This window comes from Amyelois transitella, chromosome 18, assembly GCF_032362555.1.
Source record: "Amyelois transitella isolate CPQ chromosome 18, ilAmyTran1.1, whole genome shotgun sequence".
NCBI classification, from domain to species: Eukaryota; Metazoa; Arthropoda; class Insecta; order Lepidoptera; family Pyralidae; genus Amyelois; species Amyelois transitella.
The window spans coordinates 7,884,857-7,906,829 of record NC_083521.1 but is presented as its reverse complement, the minus strand read 5'-3'; the positions used below and the strand labels follow the sequence as shown (position 1 = coordinate 7,906,829).

The 21,973-nt window shown below is 40.4% G+C and overlaps 1 protein-coding gene across 1 annotated transcript in view; it reads left to right on the top strand.

Annotated features, from left to right (window-relative positions):
- LOC106137418 (baculoviral IAP repeat-containing protein 6) overlaps positions 1-21,973 on the top strand; it is a 53,642-nt gene that overhangs the window by 15,563 nt on the left and 16,106 nt on the right. The window contains exons 15-39 of the mRNA XM_060949323.1: positions 303-651; positions 1,297-1,493; positions 2,073-2,285; positions 2,414-2,558; positions 2,941-3,147; positions 4,741-4,869; positions 7,013-7,166; positions 8,624-8,698; positions 9,211-9,343; positions 9,535-9,850; positions 10,241-10,410; positions 11,413-11,488; positions 11,786-11,914; positions 12,307-12,553; positions 12,956-13,161; positions 13,631-13,796; positions 14,083-14,166; positions 14,377-14,502; positions 14,974-15,113; positions 15,757-15,910; positions 16,407-16,631; positions 17,148-17,385; positions 17,878-18,113; positions 18,304-18,500; positions 18,868-19,003. Of these exons, the coding sequence (XP_060805306.1) occupies positions 303-651; positions 1,297-1,493; positions 2,073-2,285; positions 2,414-2,558; positions 2,941-3,147; positions 4,741-4,869; positions 7,013-7,166; positions 8,624-8,698; positions 9,211-9,343; positions 9,535-9,850; positions 10,241-10,410; positions 11,413-11,488; positions 11,786-11,914; positions 12,307-12,553; positions 12,956-13,161; positions 13,631-13,796; positions 14,083-14,166; positions 14,377-14,502; positions 14,974-15,113; positions 15,757-15,910; positions 16,407-16,631; positions 17,148-17,385; positions 17,878-18,113; positions 18,304-18,500; positions 18,868-19,003 (4,448 nt within the window). The remainder of the gene's footprint in view (positions 1-302; positions 652-1,296; positions 1,494-2,072; positions 2,286-2,413; positions 2,559-2,940; positions 3,148-4,740; positions 4,870-7,012; positions 7,167-8,623; positions 8,699-9,210; positions 9,344-9,534; positions 9,851-10,240; positions 10,411-11,412; positions 11,489-11,785; positions 11,915-12,306; positions 12,554-12,955; positions 13,162-13,630; positions 13,797-14,082; positions 14,167-14,376; positions 14,503-14,973; positions 15,114-15,756; positions 15,911-16,406; positions 16,632-17,147; positions 17,386-17,877; positions 18,114-18,303; positions 18,501-18,867; positions 19,004-21,973) is intronic.

The following is a 21,973-nucleotide window of genomic DNA, read 5'->3' as shown; positions in this document are numbered from 1 at the left end:
ATAAAAAGCGAAACAGCGATGGTTTATCGCGTGATAAAAAAAACAGCGTGGCGCTTAGGATTCTTCTTTAAGGCGATGGGCTAGCATTCTGTCACTATTTGAATCTCAATTCTATCATCAAGCCAAACCGCTGATTGTGGCCTATCGGTCTTTTCCAGACTGTTGGCTCTGTCTACCCCGCAAGGGATGTAGACGTGATTTTGTATATGTATTTTATTTAACAAGTGAGAGATGTTATTTTGACGAGGGAGGTCCTCACAATAAAAAAGAACGAGATTCAAACAAGATTATTCTATTGACAGACTAGCAACGGGCAAACTAATGGACCTTCTCAACCCATACCTGGAAATGTACAACGGCAACGCGGCCCACATGATGGCCTACCTGAACCTGGCCAACGACAGCGACCCCAAAGTGGTCGCCGCCTACCAGGAGTGCATAGAATTACAACAACAATTGCACACATGCAACAACATATTGAAGAAACTGCAGAATAATTCCGAGTGCGATGAACAAGTTTTAGATATGATAAACAAAGGGAAAGTCACGTCGGAAGCGCTCTTGGAACGAGCGTCGACGGATAAGTTGAGAGTTATTACGGAGAATGTGGTGGATATGCTGTTGTATTTCTACTTCCAAATGGGCGATGTGGTGAGTTGATTTTGATACATTTTTTTTATTTTTTGTCACTGTTTGAGTCTCAATTCCATCATCAAGCCAGATAGCTGAACGTGGCCTTACAGTCTTTTCAAGGCTATTGGCTCTGTCTACCCCGCAAGGGATATAGACGTGATTATATTTGTATGTACGTTTGTAAATTTTTTGAAATATGTAAAATGAACTCTAACAGAATTGGTTTTGTGATCGATTTTCATTTATTTGTTTTGTTGTAGTAAAAAATATGTTGTTTTATCAATGAAAGTGAATATAGCTTTCGGTGAATTCTTGTTGGTTGATACCAATTCTGCGATCAATATTAAGATTTATTTTTTATTACTGTGTTAAATTTTTATTAGGTAGGCAACATGCATGCTCTAATTTAATAAAAAAAAAGTAGTATTTTAGCTTGCTCGTTAATCAAATAAACACTACAATGAAGTATAGGCTTACAAACTTAGGATTCTTCTTTAGGCGATGGGCTAGCAACCTGTCACTATTTGAATCTCAATTCTATCATTAAGCCAAGTAGCTGAACGTGGCCATTCAGTCTTTTCAAGCCTGTTGGCTCAGTCTACCCCGCAAGGGGTATAGACGTGACCATATATATGTATGTATAAAGTACGTTGTCGTCGGCAGCAATACGGCGAAGTGAGCCAGGAGTGGTGGAGCGCCGTGTGCCCGCTGCTGTGGCAGAGCGGGCCGCGCGGCGCGGCGGCGCTGGGCACGCTGGCGGCGCGCGCGGCGGGCGCGGCCGCCTGGTGGGGCGCCGCGCTCGCCGACACGCTGGCCGCCGCCTTCGCCGCTGCGGATGCGCCGCCGCTGGCGCTCGACAGGTATATACAATACAGTACTAATTGTCTTTATTGCCCATAAACAATTACATATGTAGAATATGTTGAGCAAAGGCGGGTTTATCGCTAACCTATCTTTTTAAGCCAACTTTTGGATAGTGAAAGGTAAAACATGGAACCTAAATTTCATTCTCATAAATGTATTTTACAACTGGCACAATAAAATATACATATATAAAATCATACCATCTCTCTTCATGCGAGTTCGGCGGTTTCGGGTACTCTTGGCCTGACAGTGGAACATATGAAAATATAGGAAATTATATGAAAGGAAATTATAGGTTACACCAACCTTCTTTATAATAGTAATAATACGCTGCGAAGCGAAGAATAATGGATCGCGGTGTGACTCTCTTTGGTGTATTTCGGGTCACATTCTTAGCTATTATTTTGAGAACAGAAGACTTATTCCCGAACGTTGAAGTATGTCTTATATTCTCTCTCTGTTTAGCTTTGAGATAAACTTCAGAAACAGAAAAGATAACACATATTGCTTTTTACAATTCGTAAATTAGTGGGCAGTCAATACGACTTGTCTTTCAAAACATTTGTATTCCACAGATGTCTAGTGCTCGTGATCTACATGGCCCGCAAGAGCCTCTACTCGTCATCCTCGGTGGAGAACGGGCCGGCCGCCTCGCTGGCGAACCGGACGATGTCGCTGCTGAGCTCGTGGCGGGGTCGGGGCCGGGCGAGACCGAACTCGGCGCTGCTCGCCGCGTTGCTCACAGCGCTCGCCGCGCTGTTGGACAGCGTGTGTGTTAGACATACCAGGTAACTGTTTTTGACAATTCCTTTTTCTCCTGGCGTTAATTCCATGTTCATCCTATCTGGAGAGGAGCTCAGGGTGCGACAAGACCGACTTGATCGAACTATATATATATATAAAGATATGTTTACAGATGGGACTGGGTGACCGGCGGGCGGGCCGGAAGCGGAAGTGACAGCCCCCGCGCTGAGTGTAAACTGCACCATCACAGGAAATACCACAAGAAGCTGCTGCATCAGGTGCAGGAGGTGCGCGGCAAGCAGCTCAATGAACAACAGGTGAGGTTAATGTTTAATCCTCTTAGCCGCAAGAAGTCTTCTGCAATAAAGCTATAACCGTAACTAATTACAATAATTGTTTCATATTGATTTAAACTATGAATTATTAGAAACGAATGTGCTACCTATTTAATATTTCGCATTATGCCAGCCATGGAAATATGACTGAAGGACAAACACATATAAAAAAAAAACAGAATGACTTTTTTCTTTAAATTTTTTTTAATTAAGCCAATTAGTAATTGATCGCGGTGCTCCCTTGGTGCCAGTTTTAAAATTTGAAATTAGAATCACTCGTCCCGTAGTCGGTGCACAGTGGGCGAAGTCAGGATAAGTTTTGAATTTAGAACTACATTTCATAACCCTATGTTTCTATTCGCAGCGCGTAAAAGCTCGCATGGCGATGTTCGGCAAGCGTGGCTCCACCACCAGCGGCGTCAAGTCCCCCGGCGAGACATGTCCGCGTGCCCCCCGCGCCCCCCGCGTCATCCCCCCCGCGCTGGGGGCGGCGCTGGCTTCGGCGTTAGTACAACACATGCTGACTGCCGACAGCTCTACAGATACCGACGTGATGCTGCTCTGTGCTAAGGTGAGATTATACAATGTCAATTCAAAGCCTGATAGATTGTGTTCAGTCAGACTCGGGCTCTGAAGAAGGGACGACACAACTGAGACTGCAGCCAGGTGTAAGATGCTCTGTGCTAGGATAAACATAGCATAGTATAGATTAACAGTAAGACTGAAAGCTTGCAGTGCGAACGTTTCAAATGAAGCCTCCTCACGTACCCCTTGTCATTCCCCTGCGGTGAGTTCTGTGGTACGGTGTCGCAATCATTAAATTTCGACGTTATTTTACCAGAATTTAGCACTTAAGCTATCAATGGTGGCACATGGACGAGAGAAGCATGTGACAGGGAGAAATATATGTATATGTTGGAGGAGGCCTATGTCAATAATTGGCATACAGGCAGTGGATGTAGTAGAAATTAAATCATTAAAAAATTTAAATTTTGTCTGAATAAAGGCTTATGTCCTATTAGTTTTCCCCTTTTTACGCTAGACGGCGCTCACGCGCCATGGTTGCGTTTATTTTTTCGTATAGTGTTTGCCAATTTTTAAATAAAATATAAATACAAATACTTTATTTGCTATAAATGCGGTACAATTATATGTGCTCTGCCCTGGTATAAATAATTTTGCAATGCAAAATTTTGTAACCGACAGTCCTTAATACATATTACTTACTAGCTGTGCCCGCGACTTCGTCCGCGTGGAATAGTTATTTTGGGAATCATATTTATTTTTGCAAATTGCAATTTTTGCAGGCGGTCACGCGTATTAGAAAGAACGCTGGTTCGCCGTATTAAATGTTTCGCTGCAAATTGCTTATAACGACTATATCTCAAAACCTATTCGTCTGATTTATATACTGTAAATGGCAATTTTAGTCTACATGAAAAGCCGAAAGTAATAAATATATTTATTTGGATAAGGATTAATACCGAATTAAAGAAAATTGGTTTCAAAATAACTTATGTTTATAATGAAAAAATAATCTTAAAAAATGAACATAAAAGTGGTTATTGTGAGTATACCTTAAGAGATAGATATATGCTCTCGCGGACTTTTTTGTGGCAAAAAATGAGTACTTCACATCTTTAGTACATTATTTTACTATATCTTTGTTGGTTTGCGCAGCGTTCGCGTGGAAAGCTCGCAGATGGCAGACTCATTTAACTTTCACCTGCATTGTTGACGTTTCCCGTAGGAAATCCAGGATAAAATGTAGCCTATAGCCTTCCTCGATAAATAGACTATCTAACAGTGAAAGAATTATTCAAATCGGTTCAGTAGTTACTAAGATTAGCGCGTTCAAACAAACAAACAAAACAAACTCTTCAGCTTTATAATATTAGTATAGATTATTGCGTGTTTAATTTTTTGGAACACAGTACAGCAGTGTCTAGGTAGCCAGTTTATATCACTATTAGCATTCCTGTAGGCCTATATTATTCCGAATATGTTTTCATAAGTTTGTACCGCATTCAAATATTATAAAAGTACATGTATTTACCAATTTTGATTTTATGTATGTATGTATTTACCAATTGTATAGTCCAAATGAAATGTTCATAAGTTGGTACCAACGCATTAGTATATTATCAAGTACATGTCTGAGCAGGTGGTGGGGCGGCTGTGCGCGCTGTGCGGCGGCGCGTCGCTGCTGGAGCCGGCGGGCGTGCTGCGGCTGGCGCGGCTGGCCGTCACGCTGCCCGCCTGGCCGCGCCACGCGCTCACCACGCTGCTGCAGGTTCATATACTTGTTTATTTATTTACTCGTGTTGTATGTTTTACTCTTATGGTGCAATAAAGAGTTTTATCTATCTATGTAGTCAGTGCCATGTGGTTCCCGACACCAATACAAAACAGAGTAGGACCGATGAAGTGGACCACACCATCTCATTTCCCATGTATGTCGTAAAAGGCGACTAAGGGATAGGCTTACAAACTTGGGATTATTTTTTGGGCGATGGGCTAGCAACCTGTCACTATTTGAATCTCTTTCTTTCTTTCTTTTCTATATTATGGCTTCCACCGGACTTTCGGTGATTCTGCCAATGTCATGGTTTAAAGAGACACGAAGTTACGAAATTGGACGGTATACAATCTGAAAGGAAGGTTAACAAATGTACAAACACAAAAAGACAAACACAACAAGTAGGTATTGTTAGTAAAAGAGAAGACAAGTTAATGATTATATATTTGAATCTCAATTCTATCATTAAGCCAAATAGCTGAACGTGGCCATTCGATCTTTTCAAGACTGTTGGCTCTCTCTACCCCGCAAGGGATATAGACGTGATCATATGTATGAATGTTTATGTACATAGAAAATATTGAGAATGATGATCACAGTAAACAGAAATACAGAGGTTCTGCTCTTTTCAAAAGAATCTTCCAGCAGACACGAGATAAAGAGTCATGATTGAAAGGGTGGCAGGCGTGTACTCGTGTATATATACATATAGCCTATAGCACACGGCAAATAACTAGATCCTAGGATTAGGCACTTGAGCCGCGTTTTCACAGTACGAGTACACTCGGATGGCTACTCGTATCGTGTAAGTAAACATTCAATCCGCACTGTGTACTCCTATACTAGCACTCGTAGGAGTCCACTCGGTCCGAAGGTACACGTATTGTGAAAATGCGGCTTTACGGGTTGTTCATTAGCAATTTTCGACACAACGTCCACACCATACAATACAGTAACTCTTTATTGCACCACAATACATAATAGCAACTTCACATCTATGTAGAAACATTGAAGTAATAAGCGACTTTATTATTAAAGCGATCACTTCCAGGTAACCTTTGAAATATGAATAAAACTTCACATAGAGAATAGATTAGCAGGTGGTACTGGCAATACCATAGAGTTTTGTTCAACTTTCGTGCCGGGTACTATTTGAATTCGTGGTTTGTGGACAGATAAAATAGGCTATTACACTCTTTTTTGAAAACTGTTTTAAATCAATCCTGAGACTGTGTTATACCTATAGAATGTTTATTAAAATTTTTTGAAGCCTAAAAGTGCTCTAAAAACGATTTATTATTTATGATTTTGTATTTTCGCGCGAAAACGCCATCCGCCATGCTGTTTTGACTCGTGACGTCATACTTTTAGTAAACAATACGGCTCTACGTAAGACTAAAGTAAAAAGATTTTTGTAATAATGAATTACAATACATATTGTTGGTGTCTTGTTCCTGAATGCAAGAATACAAGTATAAAAACACCAGAAAAATTGTGGATTCCACTGCCAAGTGATATTAAAATGAGAAACCATCAACGTATTAATCCTCGGTAGATTTATATTGTCTGCTTTCACAAAACCGTCTTCCATGATTCTATTAAATTATTAAAGAGTAAAAAGCCAAAAACGTGATAGAAATTTTAAAATTTCAAAATAAACAGAGCCTGACATCATCAATATGTTTTCGATTCGATATTTGTTTACTAAAAGTATGACGTCACGTCAGTACCCAACATGGCGGATAGCGTTTTCGACTTTTGAAGAACAGATTAAAAAAGAGGATTTTTAAATTGAATTATAAAATCCATATTGCACTTTTATGAATAATGATCGATGTTTTTCTTTTATTTTTTACAAAATCTATAAGATACGTGCATTTTTATATTTTTTTTTACATGGTGTAAAATAGCCTATTGATTCTAAAGTGAAAAATGTATGTATGTTACAATGTGCTGACCCCACATTCTCACGAAATGGCATATGTCAACGAAGATTTTAGCTTTCATAGCTGAGCCGTATGTCAGCTTTATTTATCTTTTAACCGCTTTGCAATTAATATACGTTCTTCTTGGATGGAGTCTGAAACCCAACTGTAACCACCACCATGTACAATACTGATAGATTGAAATATTTTAGGACCTGATGGAATACGAGACTGGTGGCGTCAACACGGCCAGTAGCGAGGGCGAGTCCAGCAGTGAGGAATCCTGGGGCAGTGGAGCCTACAGGCTTCTGGACAACAGCTGTTCTGGCAAGGCGCTCCGGAGGCATAAGGGCGCTTCTGTCGCCGGTGAGTATACTGCCTTATTTATTTATATTTTCGGAAGACTTGGAGCTAAGTAACAAGAAAGGATTGAAAATAACAATAGATAAATTATTTTAAGTCTTAAATCAGGTAGTTCTTTGTTCTGTTGATTCAATAATTGTATGTATTGGTAGAAGTTAGAAGACCTCTAGGATTTACTTTCACTGACGATCTACAGGTTTGAAAATACTACGACCTTTTAAGCTCAATAGCGTATTACCTAAGCGTACGTCTATGCCACAAAGACTGACGGCATCGTGAAGTTTATCTAAATCGTTAACTGTTAGTTTTAAGAAGAAATAAGATATCAATAAGAATATCATTTCAAATAACTTTTGCTAGTGATGGTCCTCAAGTCTTACCATCAATTTAGAGTTTAATTTAACTAAAGGATTTATTATTTAAGCCGTGGTAAAGTTGTAAACATTAAAAATTTTCCACTGAATTATCATTAGACACTGAACTCTTAGTATCAGTGTAAATCGTATGCAAACCGAATACTTAACATAGGCTCTTGTAGTAAGTAAGAGGCTAATTTTTCCAACTGTAAAAGGTGATTAATTTGGCTAAGGCTTATAAACTAGGAATCCTCTTATAGGCGATAGGCTAGCAGTCTTACTATTTTAATCTTAATTCTATTATTCTATTATTAAGCCATACAACTGTACATGGCCTATCAGTATTTTCGAGACTTTTGGCTTTGTCTACCCTGCAAGAATTAAAGACGAGATTATATGTATGTATTTAAAAGGTTATATGTATTTGTATTGTCGGTTAAGGTATAAATAATGCTTTTGCTTGCTTAATTTTTTTTAGTATTAGTACAAAAGCAAGCAGCGCAAGCTTCGTTTTAAGCAATTTAAAACAATGTGAAAATCTCTTTTTATCGAGTGCCATTCATTATACATTATACATGAGCACTTTGAGAATGCAAACTGAAAAAATCTTATGAAGCGCCAGTCAGATTGGTGCGTACACCATTCATTATTCTAAATCATTACAAAACTGTGTAAATTTTTTTATTGCAACGCGAGAGATAAGCAGTAAACATCACATTTGTCTATGACTTGAGAATTTAATAGTGACCTTCCCTAGGATGATACAAATTAATAGTTTTCAAGTCCGTGCGGCAGCATATAATTGAAAATGCAAGATAACATACAGATTACCCTTACCTGCTTCTTCAATAATGGAAATAATAAAAGAAATTCCCTTTTTTTACTCCACACGAAACAGACACAATGTTGCCAGTATTTGATAAAGAGTGGATAATGATCAAAAGGCGCTTGTCTAACCTCTTGCAGCAATATTTTGGAAGAGGAAGGGTGTAGTTTTATTAAAACTACACCGTTATTACAATCAAGATTGATTAGAAAAAGTCTACAAGTGCCTGGCCGCGAACGAAATTAGTCTACATGAAGCCTTATTTGTTGTCTTTGCAGATGTGTTAGCCGATAGTTTTGGGCTGTCGAAGACAATCGCGTTCAACAAGCCCAAAAACCCCATGGGTTTCACAAGTAAGGCATCTTCCAATAGGCTCGCTTCGAATTGTGTTCGGTTTGCACTGATACATAGAGCAATGTGATTGCACCTTTATCGAATAAGTGTCAAATGCTTATATGATTAGCTTTATTGTCGAAAGACCCTTTATTCATAATGACGTGTGTGGAGTAGTAATTTTTATTTATGCAGTGGCTTGCCATATGTTTATTATCATTGAATAATGTTTTAATAGTAAGACATGGATGTCAATTCACGCGTTAACTGTTGGGCGTCAAAACTCAATGTATAATTGGTATATTAATATTTATATTTATATAATTAATAACTGGTATTGTTTTGTTCTTATCTTAAGAGTAGCGCTAAATGAGAGAAACAGACTTGAATTTTAATCGTGTATCAGATCGCGCTATCTGGATATAAAAGCTAGCTTTTGTCGGTTTTATAATATTTTTACCTGGCCTTTCTTTATAGTAATTCGACGTGTTATAATTTTTATTTTATTCCTAATGGCATATATTTCTTTCAGATATTATCAAGGACATGGAAGATCAGTTGACCGCAGAGTCTGACGACTCTGAATCAGATGAGAAATATCTCCAATACTTTTTAGACGCGGTCAAGGAGACCAAGATGAAGCCGTCCGTAGACAATTCTACTAGGTACACATTGTATATTAAAGTTTTTTTGGGAGATATAGTAAATTAGGTTTAAGCTTTGTCCGAAAATATAGTAATTTAAAATAAACAGACTGAAATTTTATAACGAGTTTGAACGATGCCATTATGATACAAAGGCAAATTAATGTTTTAATTTTGTATATGAAATAAAAGAAATCTGATTTTTTTTGCAGCGTGGTATCAAGCTGCACAGATGCTCGTTTAGAAAGCGGTGCGGGCGGAGCCGGGGGCGCCGGTGGGGCGGGGGAGGCACTAGCACGTCGTGCGTTACTGGCCACCGGCGGCGCACTGGCCATCGCCGTGCGCTCGCCGCCGCCGCCGCCCTCCCCGCCGCCCGCCGCCGGCGCCGCCCCCCGCGGCCCGCCCTCCCCGCCGGCCGGGGGCTCCTCGTCGCCGGTGACGTCACCGCCCGCCTCCAGACCGCATCCGCCGCTCACGCACACGCTGTATGACGTGTTTCGCCATTTGGCGCTCGAGTTTCATTATCAGGTATATTTTTGGACGTTTTATTGATCAGGGATAAGGGCCTTCTAGGTTTTACTTTTGTTGTGTTAAATTTGCTCATCATTTTACAACCGATTTTATAAATCCACTTGAATTGATCGACGTCTTACAAAGTAGATCTACAAAGATTTGTTCCAGGGAAGATGTAAGAGAAATGAAAGACGCTAAGACGTTGATTCTATAAATTAGGCTTTTTAAGCTTGATGGATGATGTTCTAGCAGATAAACTGGTCAGTCATAGATGGATGGATGAAGAAGTAACGTTTTCACAGGCATTATCTTATATTTATCTTGTGTAAAAGCCTCAGTTGTACCAATACAATTAGCTTATCGTTCTCTGAAACGTGTATTATATTTCGATGAACATGTTTCCAGATGGACTGCACGTTCATGGAGAACGTGGTGTCGCTGTGGCTGACGCTGAACGGGTCGTCGTGGGGCTCGTCGGGCCCGTGGACGCAGGCCGCGCTGGCGCTGCCCTCCGACACGCCGCGCCTGCGGCTCGCCTCGGACACTGTCAACGCGCTGCTGCAGTCTCTATGCACGTGCGTATTACGTACATATCTCTATATATATATATATAAAAATGAATTGCTGTTCGTTAGTCTCGCTAAAACTCGAGAACGGCTGAACGGATTTATCTTATCTTGGTCTTGAATTATTCGTGGAGGTCTAGGGAAGGTTTAAAAGGTGAGAAAAATTCGAATAATTGCCGGGAAAATCCTCAAAACAGCATTTTTCTATTTCCCATACAAACGTTTTCTAACTAATACGTACGTAGTCAATTTAAGCTTTATTGCTAATGTATATAGTTCACTTTTGTCTAAGCAATGTAGGTCTAATAGATAGGAACAAAAAACTGTCATATTACAAATCTTTTTGACAGAACGAAGTCTGTCGGGTCCGCTAGTCTTATATATAAAATTCTCGTGCCACAATGTGTCTCCGTACTCCTCCGAAACGGCTTTACTGATTTTAACCAAATTTTGCATGCATGTTCAGTAGGTCTGAGAATCGGCTAATATCTATTTTTCATATCCCTTAGTGAACTTTTTTTTTTCTAGAAACTACTTAAAAATTATTTATATGGCAAAACAATGTTTGCTAGTATGGGTATAATTAAGTCTATATCCCTTGCGGGGTAAATTCAGTCTAGGAAAGACCAATAGGCCACGTTCAGCTGTTTGGCTTGATGATAGAATTGAGATTCAAATAGTGACAGCTTGCAAGCCCATCGCCTAAAGGAAGAAACCAAAGTTTATTAGCCTATCCCTTTGTTGCCTTTTACGACATCCATGGGAAAGAGATAGAATGGTCTTATTCATTTTTCCTGTTGGTGCCGGGAACCATACGGCATGTATTGTATTGTCATCATATAAATTATGTACTAGCTTTTGCGCGGGGCTTTGCGTGGGAAATTCCAGGAAGCCTATGTAACTACCTAAGGTCTATTCTATACAGCTTTCCAATGTCGGTTCCTAGAATTTGATTTGTTGTCTGTGATGAGGAAAAAAATGCATAATTCTATTCTGTTGTTTTGTTTACAGGTTAGAAAACATATCACTAAGATGCTGGGTACTCTCAATGTTAGCCCTAGCGTGGATCGCATCTCTACCGTTACAGGTAATTCTTGTAAATTTCTCTTAACTAATATTTTATTGTTTTATTTTTCCCGCTAAACTAAAATTATAACTTCTTCGAACCCACCAAAATCACGAATTCAGCGGTAACCTTTTTCTCCCCGGACCATGAACTGATGAGGAATGATCGAATTGCCTAACTATCAGTCTAAACGACGTCATTATGATATGAGAATAAAGATTTGATAAAGTGTGTTGTTTGCTGTTAAAATTTATAGTGAATCAAATAATTTAATACAATCAATGCATATGTGTTTTAAATATTACATTTCTATTGCAGACTGAAGGCAATTCCCAGACGATGGGCCGCGTGATACTGGAGTGCGAACACTTCGTGCCGGCCATGGTGAAGTTCATCACGATGAACGTCAACACAGACGGCTGCGTCGCCAGCTCCGAACCTTACCTCGTGAGTCATGATAAAAGATGTTTTTTTTTGTGATTTCGAATGTCTTGAATTTAATTACATGTTGTTACATTTGGAGCTCCTGCATATAAATGTAGGCGTTAGATAAATCAATGTATATGCCGCGAGAACTCGTCCCCTCGATAGTTGGTTGAACTCGCTGTTCGCGTTGCGTATTTGTTAATCTAACTTATAGTAGGTGATATTTTGCTATATAGTACATACGACACGATGTCGTGAAAGGCGAATTTTGAGTTAGAATTAAACCTCTTAAACAATGAAAAATGTAAAGAGTTCAAAGTAAGTTGAAGCTCGCTCAAGCGCCATAGATTTCCATCAAATCCCTGCTGAAAATGACACTTCATTATTGTACTCATACACGTATAAATTTCCAGGGCGGCGTCAGCATCGGCGCGGGCGCGGGCGCGGCGCTGGCGCTGCAGTCGGTGCTGTCCCGCGTGGTGTGCACGCGCGGGCCGGGCGGCGCGCTGGCCGCGCTGCGCGTGGTGTGCGGCGTGTGGCGCGCGGGCGCGGGCGGCGCCGTGGACCTGCAGCACACGCTGCTGCGGCTCAGCCAGCCGCTGCTGCACGTGCTGGACGGCCGCCACGCGCACCACGCGCTGGCGCTGCTCGACACTGTCGGTCAGTGCGCATACGGCTCACTAATAGCTAACACATAACTAAAGTGAATCTGAAACTAAAAACAAATCAATTATATCAACTGTTATTGTTGAATTAATGTCACGGCAATAAGTGATACTTTGTATCCAATTTTGAAAATAAATCTATTCTATTACTATGGTGAAGAAGATAAAGCGTCTGCTCTTGTAGTGAAATGACAGTCATAATATTTAACAACGGACAAGCAAGTACTGTACTGACGTCGTTTCCAATCCACTTCCAGGGAAACGCAACGACAAGGCGAATTTACTGTATATGCGGTTATCTAACTGCTTACCTTTACTTAGGAGTGATATTAAGCCTGCACAGTTAATTAATAAATATTTGAGTTTAATTCTTTAATTTGTTTTTATTTTTTAACAGCCCACCAATCAGCATTATGGGTCCGAGAGAGCAGCGCCCGTTGCTCTGAAAGCGGTTCCGACGCCCGACTGTCCGGACTGTTGGCTGACGTGCTTGCGGGAGGAGCCGGTGGGAGGCGAGCTCCCCTGCGGAGATCCGTGCTGTCTCAGCTGCTGCACTACTGCTACCGGCTGCTGGCCGTGCCCCTCCACAACCAGCAGCATGCCGTGAGTGTGACGTCATCTCTAGCTAGATGGTGGGAGGTTATCCATGGCGGCAGTTCTTGAAAATCTTTCAGAAAATTGTTTAAATTATCGGATATAAAATCTTCCGAAAGAAATTAACAATAGTAGCACTCTTATGATTCGCATCGACAATATTCGCGCTATACAAAACTTAAGACTTTTGCGCAGGTGTGACATATGAAAGTTGTAATTATGTATATGTAGTTGTATAATAACTTAAAATTCCGACTTTATTGCCGTGGACACTAAGTCTTTTCAAGACTGTTGGCTCTGTCTACCCTGCAAGGGATATAGACGTGACCATATGTATGTATGTAATTCCGACTTTCCACATGAAGTGATATTTTAGTTATTGTTTAGGATTTCTTTGAAAACATGGTCGAATTCTCATTTTGGTTGGTGTTACAGCCATAAAATCATTTAATTAATTTGTTTTAATCTTGTTTTACAGTCGATGTCAAGTCCGAACGTGTCGACGAGCGGGGAGTCATCGCAGTCACAGTCTCAGTCGCAAACCGACGAGAGCAAAGCGCAGAACAGCCAATCATCGGACACTACGAATGTGGAAGACGAGAGGAAACAGCTGGCGGCCCGGCCGCCGTGTGTGGCCGATACAGGTATTATTTTTGGTAGTTATTTGTCTGTGTGTTGCCATATTTCTGTCATTTTTTATACCATTAAAGGATTAGCCGAAGCGTGAAAAATAACGAATATTTTCTTTTGCAAGTATACTAGAGACCCGCTCTGACATCGCACGGGTATCATTTATAGATATAATCCTGTCTCGGAATACCCTCTAACTTTGGACCTTTGGATCACGAGAGAGAAAGACCATATGTCTTTCTCTTTTGCGTATCATTTCCATTATTCAGATTTATAATACGTTTTTCATTTTGTTCGCAGTCTTACAGCATCCCCTGATTATGATGAAATTCTACAGAACGTTGTCTTTGTGCGATGGAATGAATAGCCTTATTATAAATTCAGGTAATTATTTATTCCCCAACTTTTATCACTTTTTATGAAGTCTGCGCCGTTTATAAAATACTCAAGATGGCGTAGAAAGTAATGTTTAATTTACTCACAGAAATGAAGTGTCAAATATTGTAAAAAAAAAAATTCTTAAATTTAAGTTAATTCTCAGTCTCAAAAATCTTTAGTTATTATTGTTTTATACTAATCCGCTTATCGTTTCAGGCATGGGTAACGAACCAACAGCGGAATACTCGTCTTTGAAGGAGGAGGTGTTCTTGTTGGTGGCGCACATGGCCAATGTGGCGTCCAATCCGGCCCTCATGGTGCCAAGTCTCATGGAGTTCCTCAGTTAGTATGCTGTAGACATTTATTTAGTCATACATAACATATAATCACGCCTATATCCCTTGCGGATTAGACAACAGCTAACAGTCTTGAAAAGACTGATAGGCCATGTTCATTTGTTGGCCTTAATGATAGAATTGAGATTCAAATATTGATAGGTTGCTAGACCATCACCTTATCATCGCCTTTTACGACATTAATAAAAAAGAGATGGAGTGTTCCTATTCTTTTTCTGTTCTATTTTGTCATGGTCACAATGTGGCAGAGACAGCTTTCGTCGTGATTGCCCGCCATCAGTCCTTTTATGCAGATTGACGCAATCTGATACGCGTTTTTTGAAAGCTGATTTATAGACATATCCGTCGATTATTTTAATGTTATAAAGGTGGGACGCAGGGTTACAAAACAAAAAATTGATTAAAAATGAAACATCATTTCCTTTACCTGTTAATATACAAACCTTTTCTTCACCAGGGCGAGAGGAAGTGGTGAACCTATCGCAAGCCATGCAGCAGCTGATCGTGCGCCTGCTGGACAAGCCCGAGGCGCAGGCCGCCTTCGTGGAGGCTGGCGGCCTCACCCTGGCCGTGGAGAAACTCACGGCGCAGCATCAGGTATGTACTTATTCTACCTCTTCTACTTGTCTTCTGATTTCAACATGTTATGTAAGACGTGAGCTGAACTGACCCTTTCAGAGTTTAGAAGAATGTTGATTCTGTCTACCCCGTTAGGTATAAAGGCGTGATTATATGTATGTATGTGCATTATCTCTGGAAGAAACCCGGAGTCTGACAATGCGACGGTCTAGGAATGAGAAAGTCGGGTTTATGACTAACTTTCCGACCCTAAAATAGTGATGGTCAAGTTAATGAGAACTTAAAATTTAGAACGCTGAAGATTGTAAAGAAAGTAGTGAAAGATAAGTCGTAAGGCGGACCCCGGGCCCTGGGCTTAAAAACATTGCGGTCAAGGTTGCAACCAGGCACACGAGAGAGGTAACGGTAAGATCAAGTTAGCAAACAAAAGAAAAAAATAGTTTGCTATTTGGTAGTCTATAATTTTTATTCTGTATTTTTTTTTTCCAGATTTACATTGATAAATCGGTTATATTTATTTTCTGAATGTATTATTCAGTTTACAGTCAGATCCGAGCACCCTATTTTCCTCAGCCATATCGATGTTGTTACATCTAAATATACATTAGATGATTAATCACTAACTCTATTACTACACTCACTGAACTTGTTCAACTTGCAGTCGGGCCCGAGCGCCGGCCAAGGTCTGGTGTCCTCGCTGATGAACTACCTGAAGCTGCCTCCGCAACTCATCAACTTGTCCACCCCGGCCTGCAACAAGAAGAGCCAGCCCGCCATCGAGACCAGCGGGGGGCTCATCAACATAGCGCCGCTGTGTAAGATTATTTAATTATTTACTAATTTATGTAAACATCGAGAAACATGCATACAAATAGTCACGTTTATATCCCTTGCGGGGTAGATAGAGCCAACAGTCTTGAAAAACTGAAAGGCTACATTCAGCTGTTGGCTTAATGATAGAATTGAGATTTAAATAGTGACAGGTTGCTAGCTCATCGACAAACAAACACAAGAAACAAAATTACAAAAAGGGCGTGATTTTTATTATTGCCAGAAATTCCAACGGGAGCGAAAAAACGGGCCATTGTGCGTAAGAATTCGCTGGCAATTACTTTGTAAATATTGATAAATCTGTCTGAAATCATATATATTTAAATAATCTATATGCCTATAGTACTTTCAAAGTAGTTTTCTAATGTTGAGAATTTTTGAAATCGTCAGTTCAGTAGTTTTTGTGTTTATCCGGTACAAACATAGAAAAATACAAATCTTTTCCCTTCATGAATAGTGTGGATTGATTGTTTGTTCCAGGCACTGTGGCATGCGCGAACCCAACCGCGCAACAAGCGGAAGTGCTGCTGGAGGGCGGCGCGGCGGGCGGCCGCGGCGCGTGCGCAGCCAGACGCATGCGCGCCGCCGCCTGGTCCTACCACTTCTTCAGCGCAGACGACGCGTCTCTAGCACTCACCTTGACATTGCCGTATGCGGCCATGTTGCATGAGCTGCATTTACAGCCCCACCTTACTAGTTTAGCCAGTAAGTCCTTTAAGTGATTATATTACGTTATGGAGGTTGTGATGGATAATGGTCTATACATACCATAAACCTGTACCTATTGTGTGACTTTATTATTATTGATGGTTGATGACATAACAATGTAATACCATCCGGGCTTTTAAGCCGCCTTGTTTCTCAATTTTCTTTAAAAATTTTCATATGATTATTGACACATTATAATAAACATATTTGATTTTAATCATTCATTCATATAGACACGTCTATATTCCTTGTGGGGTAAACAGAGCCAACAGTTTTGAAGAGACTGATAGGTAACGTTCACCTGTTTAGCTTTAAGATAGAATTGAGATTCAAATAGTGCCAGGTAGCTAGCCCATAGCCTAAAATAAGAATCCCAAGTTTATAAGCCTATCCCTTAGTCGCCTCTTACGACATCCATGGGAAATGAGAAAGTGTAGTTCTTTTCTTTTTATATTGGTACCGGGAACCACACCGCAATGGATTTGATTTCAACTACATATTTTTTTTCCTCAGCGTGTCCCGGTGCGGTGGCAATCGAAGCCGGATGCGGCGGTACTTTGGCCCCACTCGGACCTCCACAAAATACAGCGGGCATGACATCCATCCGACTGGTGGTCACACGACCCGTCGTGTGTACCACTGTACAAGTGAGACTGTACAAACCGCGAGACTCGTCCAATATGGGCTTGCTACAGCTGAAGTTATTGGCTGAGCCAGCCTTCAATAAACAGCAACCTGGTGGACATAATACGTAAGTTGATTTATTTCGTTTTTTGCATTTTATTTTCGTTTTGATTGTCAAAAGTAAGATGTGATGGTGCTCTATTGCTTCTCGAATGTCCTTATTGGGCATGAATTCCATCCGACTAGTGGCCACGAGACTAGTCGTGTATACCATTGTACAAGCCGAGAGAATTGTAGTGAGCCACACGGCAAATATGCTACTCTGTAATCTGCATTCTTAGAACAGAACAACATAGTTTACCTAATAGTATATGGGTAAGTGGTCTTCAAAGTGTCGGAAATTACATACATACATAAAATCACGCCTCTTTCCCGGAGGGGTAGGCAGAGACTATCTCTTTCCACTTGCCATGATCTCTGCATATTTCCTTCGCTTCATCCACATTCATAACTCTCTTCATGCAAGCTCGGCATACCAGAACGTCCTTAATTTGATCAAGATAGAAAATTGTCTAGGTCTTCCCACTCGGAAATTAAATTCGGAAAATATTTCTTCCAGGAACAACTGGGCGTCCGTAGTGTCGGCGTGCAGCCGCAGCGCCCTGTTCGCGAGCCGCTGGGCGCCGCTGGCGCGCGACGGCGCGCTGGGCGCGCTGTGCGCCTGCGTGGTGGCGGGCGGCGCGGCCGGCGCGCACGCGCAGCACGCGCTGCTGGCCGCCGCGCGCGCCGCGCCCGCCGCCGCGCCCGCCTTGCTGGCCGCGTTGCTGGATATGGACGCGCAGGCGCATGCTCATGGTGATCTCTCTATACACTCTCAGTATTTATTACTTTTTGTGTAATATTATTATTTAAGATTAAATAAAGATTTATTTGCGCACACGCTACATAATCACTGCGTGGCCGCTTTGAAAGCGTTATCCGTGACTTTGCCTCTTAATGTATTAAAGTTTGTAAATAACAGCTTTTATTATTATCTCTGTTGCAGCATTCCAACCATCTACCGGCTTAGGCCGGGCAAACGGCAGCATGAACGCCGTGTGCGAAGTGGTCCGGCAACTGTGCCGGGTGTCCGGCGAGCCCGCGGTGGCGCGGCGGTACCTGGAGTGGCTGTCCTCCGCCGCGGAGAGCTGGCTGCGCAGCCGCGCGCCGCCCGCCGCCGCGCTCACACACACGCTGGCCGAGGTCAGTACCACAGCTAGAGCCCGGGGTCCTGGCGGCGCCTGCAGTGGCTGTCCTCCGCCGCGGAGAGCTGGCTGCGAAGAATTAAACGTCAAATGTAGATTCCTAGGAATAGTAGGAATACTTCTATATTTTGCGTCCAGAAATACCTCTTAACATACTGAGCGGGGCGGGGCTATGTACTTCATCTAAGAACATAATCAACAATATATACTACTATTACATAAGAAATGAATTACTTTCACGTGTAACGGAAACTAGCACTTATCAAATCCAGATACATCACCGCATTCAATCGACTGTTTTTTATTTATCGCTTTGCTAATTTCACTTCTATATTTTATATACAGTTGTAAATGTTTATATTCAGGTATTGTGGACCCTCAAAGAAGAGAAGATACTGGACAACATCGAGCAGCTGATAACGGATGACCTCTTCGAGTTGGTGTACACCTGGGTGCAAGACGTGCCTGATACTAGTTTGTTGAAAGAAGCGCTGGATGCAGGTAAATATAAACCGGAATATAAGTTGACCCCCAAAATGATTGGCATATTGTCATTTTGGTGTCAAGTATGAATCAACACTTTATTTTTCTTACACAACTCCCACAAATTGCATAAGGCGGACACCTCGTCCAATCATCGCAATTAATGTATAAAATTTTTATATGTTTTTTTTTTTAAATAACACACAAAAGAAAGTTAATAGGGATGTGGACTATTTTTGGGAAAGTGTTTAAAATCATGCATAAGTACCAAATATAACCCAAACTATTTATTATTATTTTTTTATTTTAAGTAATACCTTTAAAATAATTTATTTAAAATTTCATTTTAAATTTCGCGCTAAAACGCGGATACCTGTCATACGGTCGCTCTGACGTCACGCGTTATAAAATATTGTCGAAGTTATATGTAATGAATAGTTATTTCATAGTTGTGTGATAATAATATGAATTCAAAATTTTATAAATATTGTGCGATGCCGCAGTGTAAAAGTACAACTATTAAAACACCTGAAAAACTGTTTATTCACGTTCCACGTACAAAAACGATGCTGAAAAATTGGCTTCAATTAGCCCGTCGGGATCCGGCACTTGTTACACAAAGTAAAATGTATTTCTGTGAGGATCATTTTGATGTAAGTTTGATAATATTTGTTGTTACATTTACTTGTATTAAAATAATTTAACTCTTCAAGTTTTCGAAGACGAAAAAATTTCGAATTTTTAGGTTAGAAATAAAGTAAACAATGTTTCGTACTTTCATTATAGTTGCCAATGATATGAAGAATTATCCGGAATATCATTTGATGGGCACAGTATCCCAGATCAGACTGAGAGCAGGTTGTGTGCCAAGAAAGTTTGCATGTCAACCCGATAGAAAAGACGAACCGAAAACATAACAACTCGACTATTAGCAGTTAAAAGGCAAAGATTGGAATCAAAAGCGGATTGTGAAAGAGAAAAAGAACAGACTCATTCTACACAAAGTATTTCCGTGGCTAAGATAATCGGACGGTAATCACGGTAATAATATGATCCAAATATCAACAAACACCATAGTATTTGACAGCGAAAATTCTTGTATTGCAACGCGTGACATCACGCATTTTGATTGGTGTTCATTGTCACGTGACTTGAGGGTGAAATATTTAATTACATTTTATTAAATAAAAAAATAATCCCTTGTTTATTGAGGAAAATATTGTGCTTTTTATTATTTTTACTATAGAAACTACCTTTTCGTGGTAAAATTTTATACTTATTTGAGTACAGTCCACATCCCTATTATGTTCATTCGTCGGCCATAAGCCGCCCTTAGGTCTCTCTGAGTGTAATCTAACCTGTGTTTTTTAGGAACTTGCATATATTACTCGTTACGTTATAGTACAAAGTTGTATAGTGCAGGCTCCCTAGCATGGCGCACGCGGCACCGTTTTTATTGCGCGTGAAACTATCGCTGTTTCGCTTTTAATCATGACTTGAAACGGGACAGCGGTAGTTCATCACGACACACACTGGTTCGAAAATCGTATATGGTGGACTTAGGGATCAAAGTGCAGCTATCACGCTGATTTTTTTTTTACATACTCCTTTTAACAATAGCTTTGACTTTTGTTAATAAGGTTTTTGCTAAAAAGTGCATTTTCATATTTAAAAAAAATACTGTTTATTTTTTTGTATGGAGAAAAAGTAATAATCATAAAAATCTTTGAAATGGTAATACTGTTAGGCAGGGCCTAGTAGGCGTTATAGTCCGCACAATTCTCAACATTTTATACCTTGAAGTCATATTCATATGTCTGCCGCTTTGGCGTCCACAGCGCTTGGAAATTTTCCTTATTAAATATATAGGCATCATAAACTAAATTACCGTACCCATACTACGTGACCCGTTCAGAGGCGGATGGGTCAGTCTTTTAAAATACCGCACTTGATCATAGGAGGGGGGGGGGGGGGGGGGGGATTTCATCATCACGTACACAATATCGCAGAGAGAATCAGAGGATCACAGAAAAGGAGGAGGGGCGGGGATAACAAAATGGATCCTTTTATACGTAGTATGGGTACGTTCCCTTATCTTATTAATATAATATATATATTAAATATAAATATTCTAGATCGAGTATAATAAAAATAGTCTAGACAGGAAACATTGTTTTATATTTTGTAGATCAAGTATATTAGTTAAACTGTCTAGATTTCAAACAAAAATGGACAAAACAAAAATGTTTGCATGTTTTAATAATATATCGTCACAGAAAAATTATTAAAAATGCAACAGAGAACTTCGGCCACTTTTAATATTCTTATACGTCTATTATTTAGTACCATACATTAAAAGTGACTGAATGCCAGACAGATTACCAGAGCCCTCCCCTCCACTGAAAATTATACTACTTAGATTCCATAGCGCTCTTCCATCCCCTCCACTAAAAAAATACTCGACTCTCATTGGTCGAGCCCGTAATCTCGTCCAAAGTGTGATGCATGAACAGGTAGAAATTATATAAAAGAGGCGCGTACGATAAAAAAATCACTACCAATTGAACTGTTGAAGAAGATACATCTCCATAAAATCAGTGACGCTCTATTATCATCTACATACCATGACTCGATTTGGAACCAACTTGGACTTCTACATATTTCTACGAGAAGGCGACCTCAAGGATTATAAAAGGCTCCATCAAGCGATTTTGGCTGGTATTCCACTCAGTGTTTGTGACCAAGATTCTGAAGAAATATTAAAGTTTTCAAGATCCATCACTGTCAACTTGAATCGCAGATGGACCGCGGCAAACAGAACTCAGAAAACATTTATGAATAAACATATGGGCTGGTTAGAGGAAAGAATCAAGTGGCCTGTGTGCAATAACCTGAATCTCGCGAAGATTTTTGAAGATACCATAGAGGAAGAAAATCAGCTACCAGAGCCTACAGATTACGTCACTCCATCCACATCTTCTGTTACAA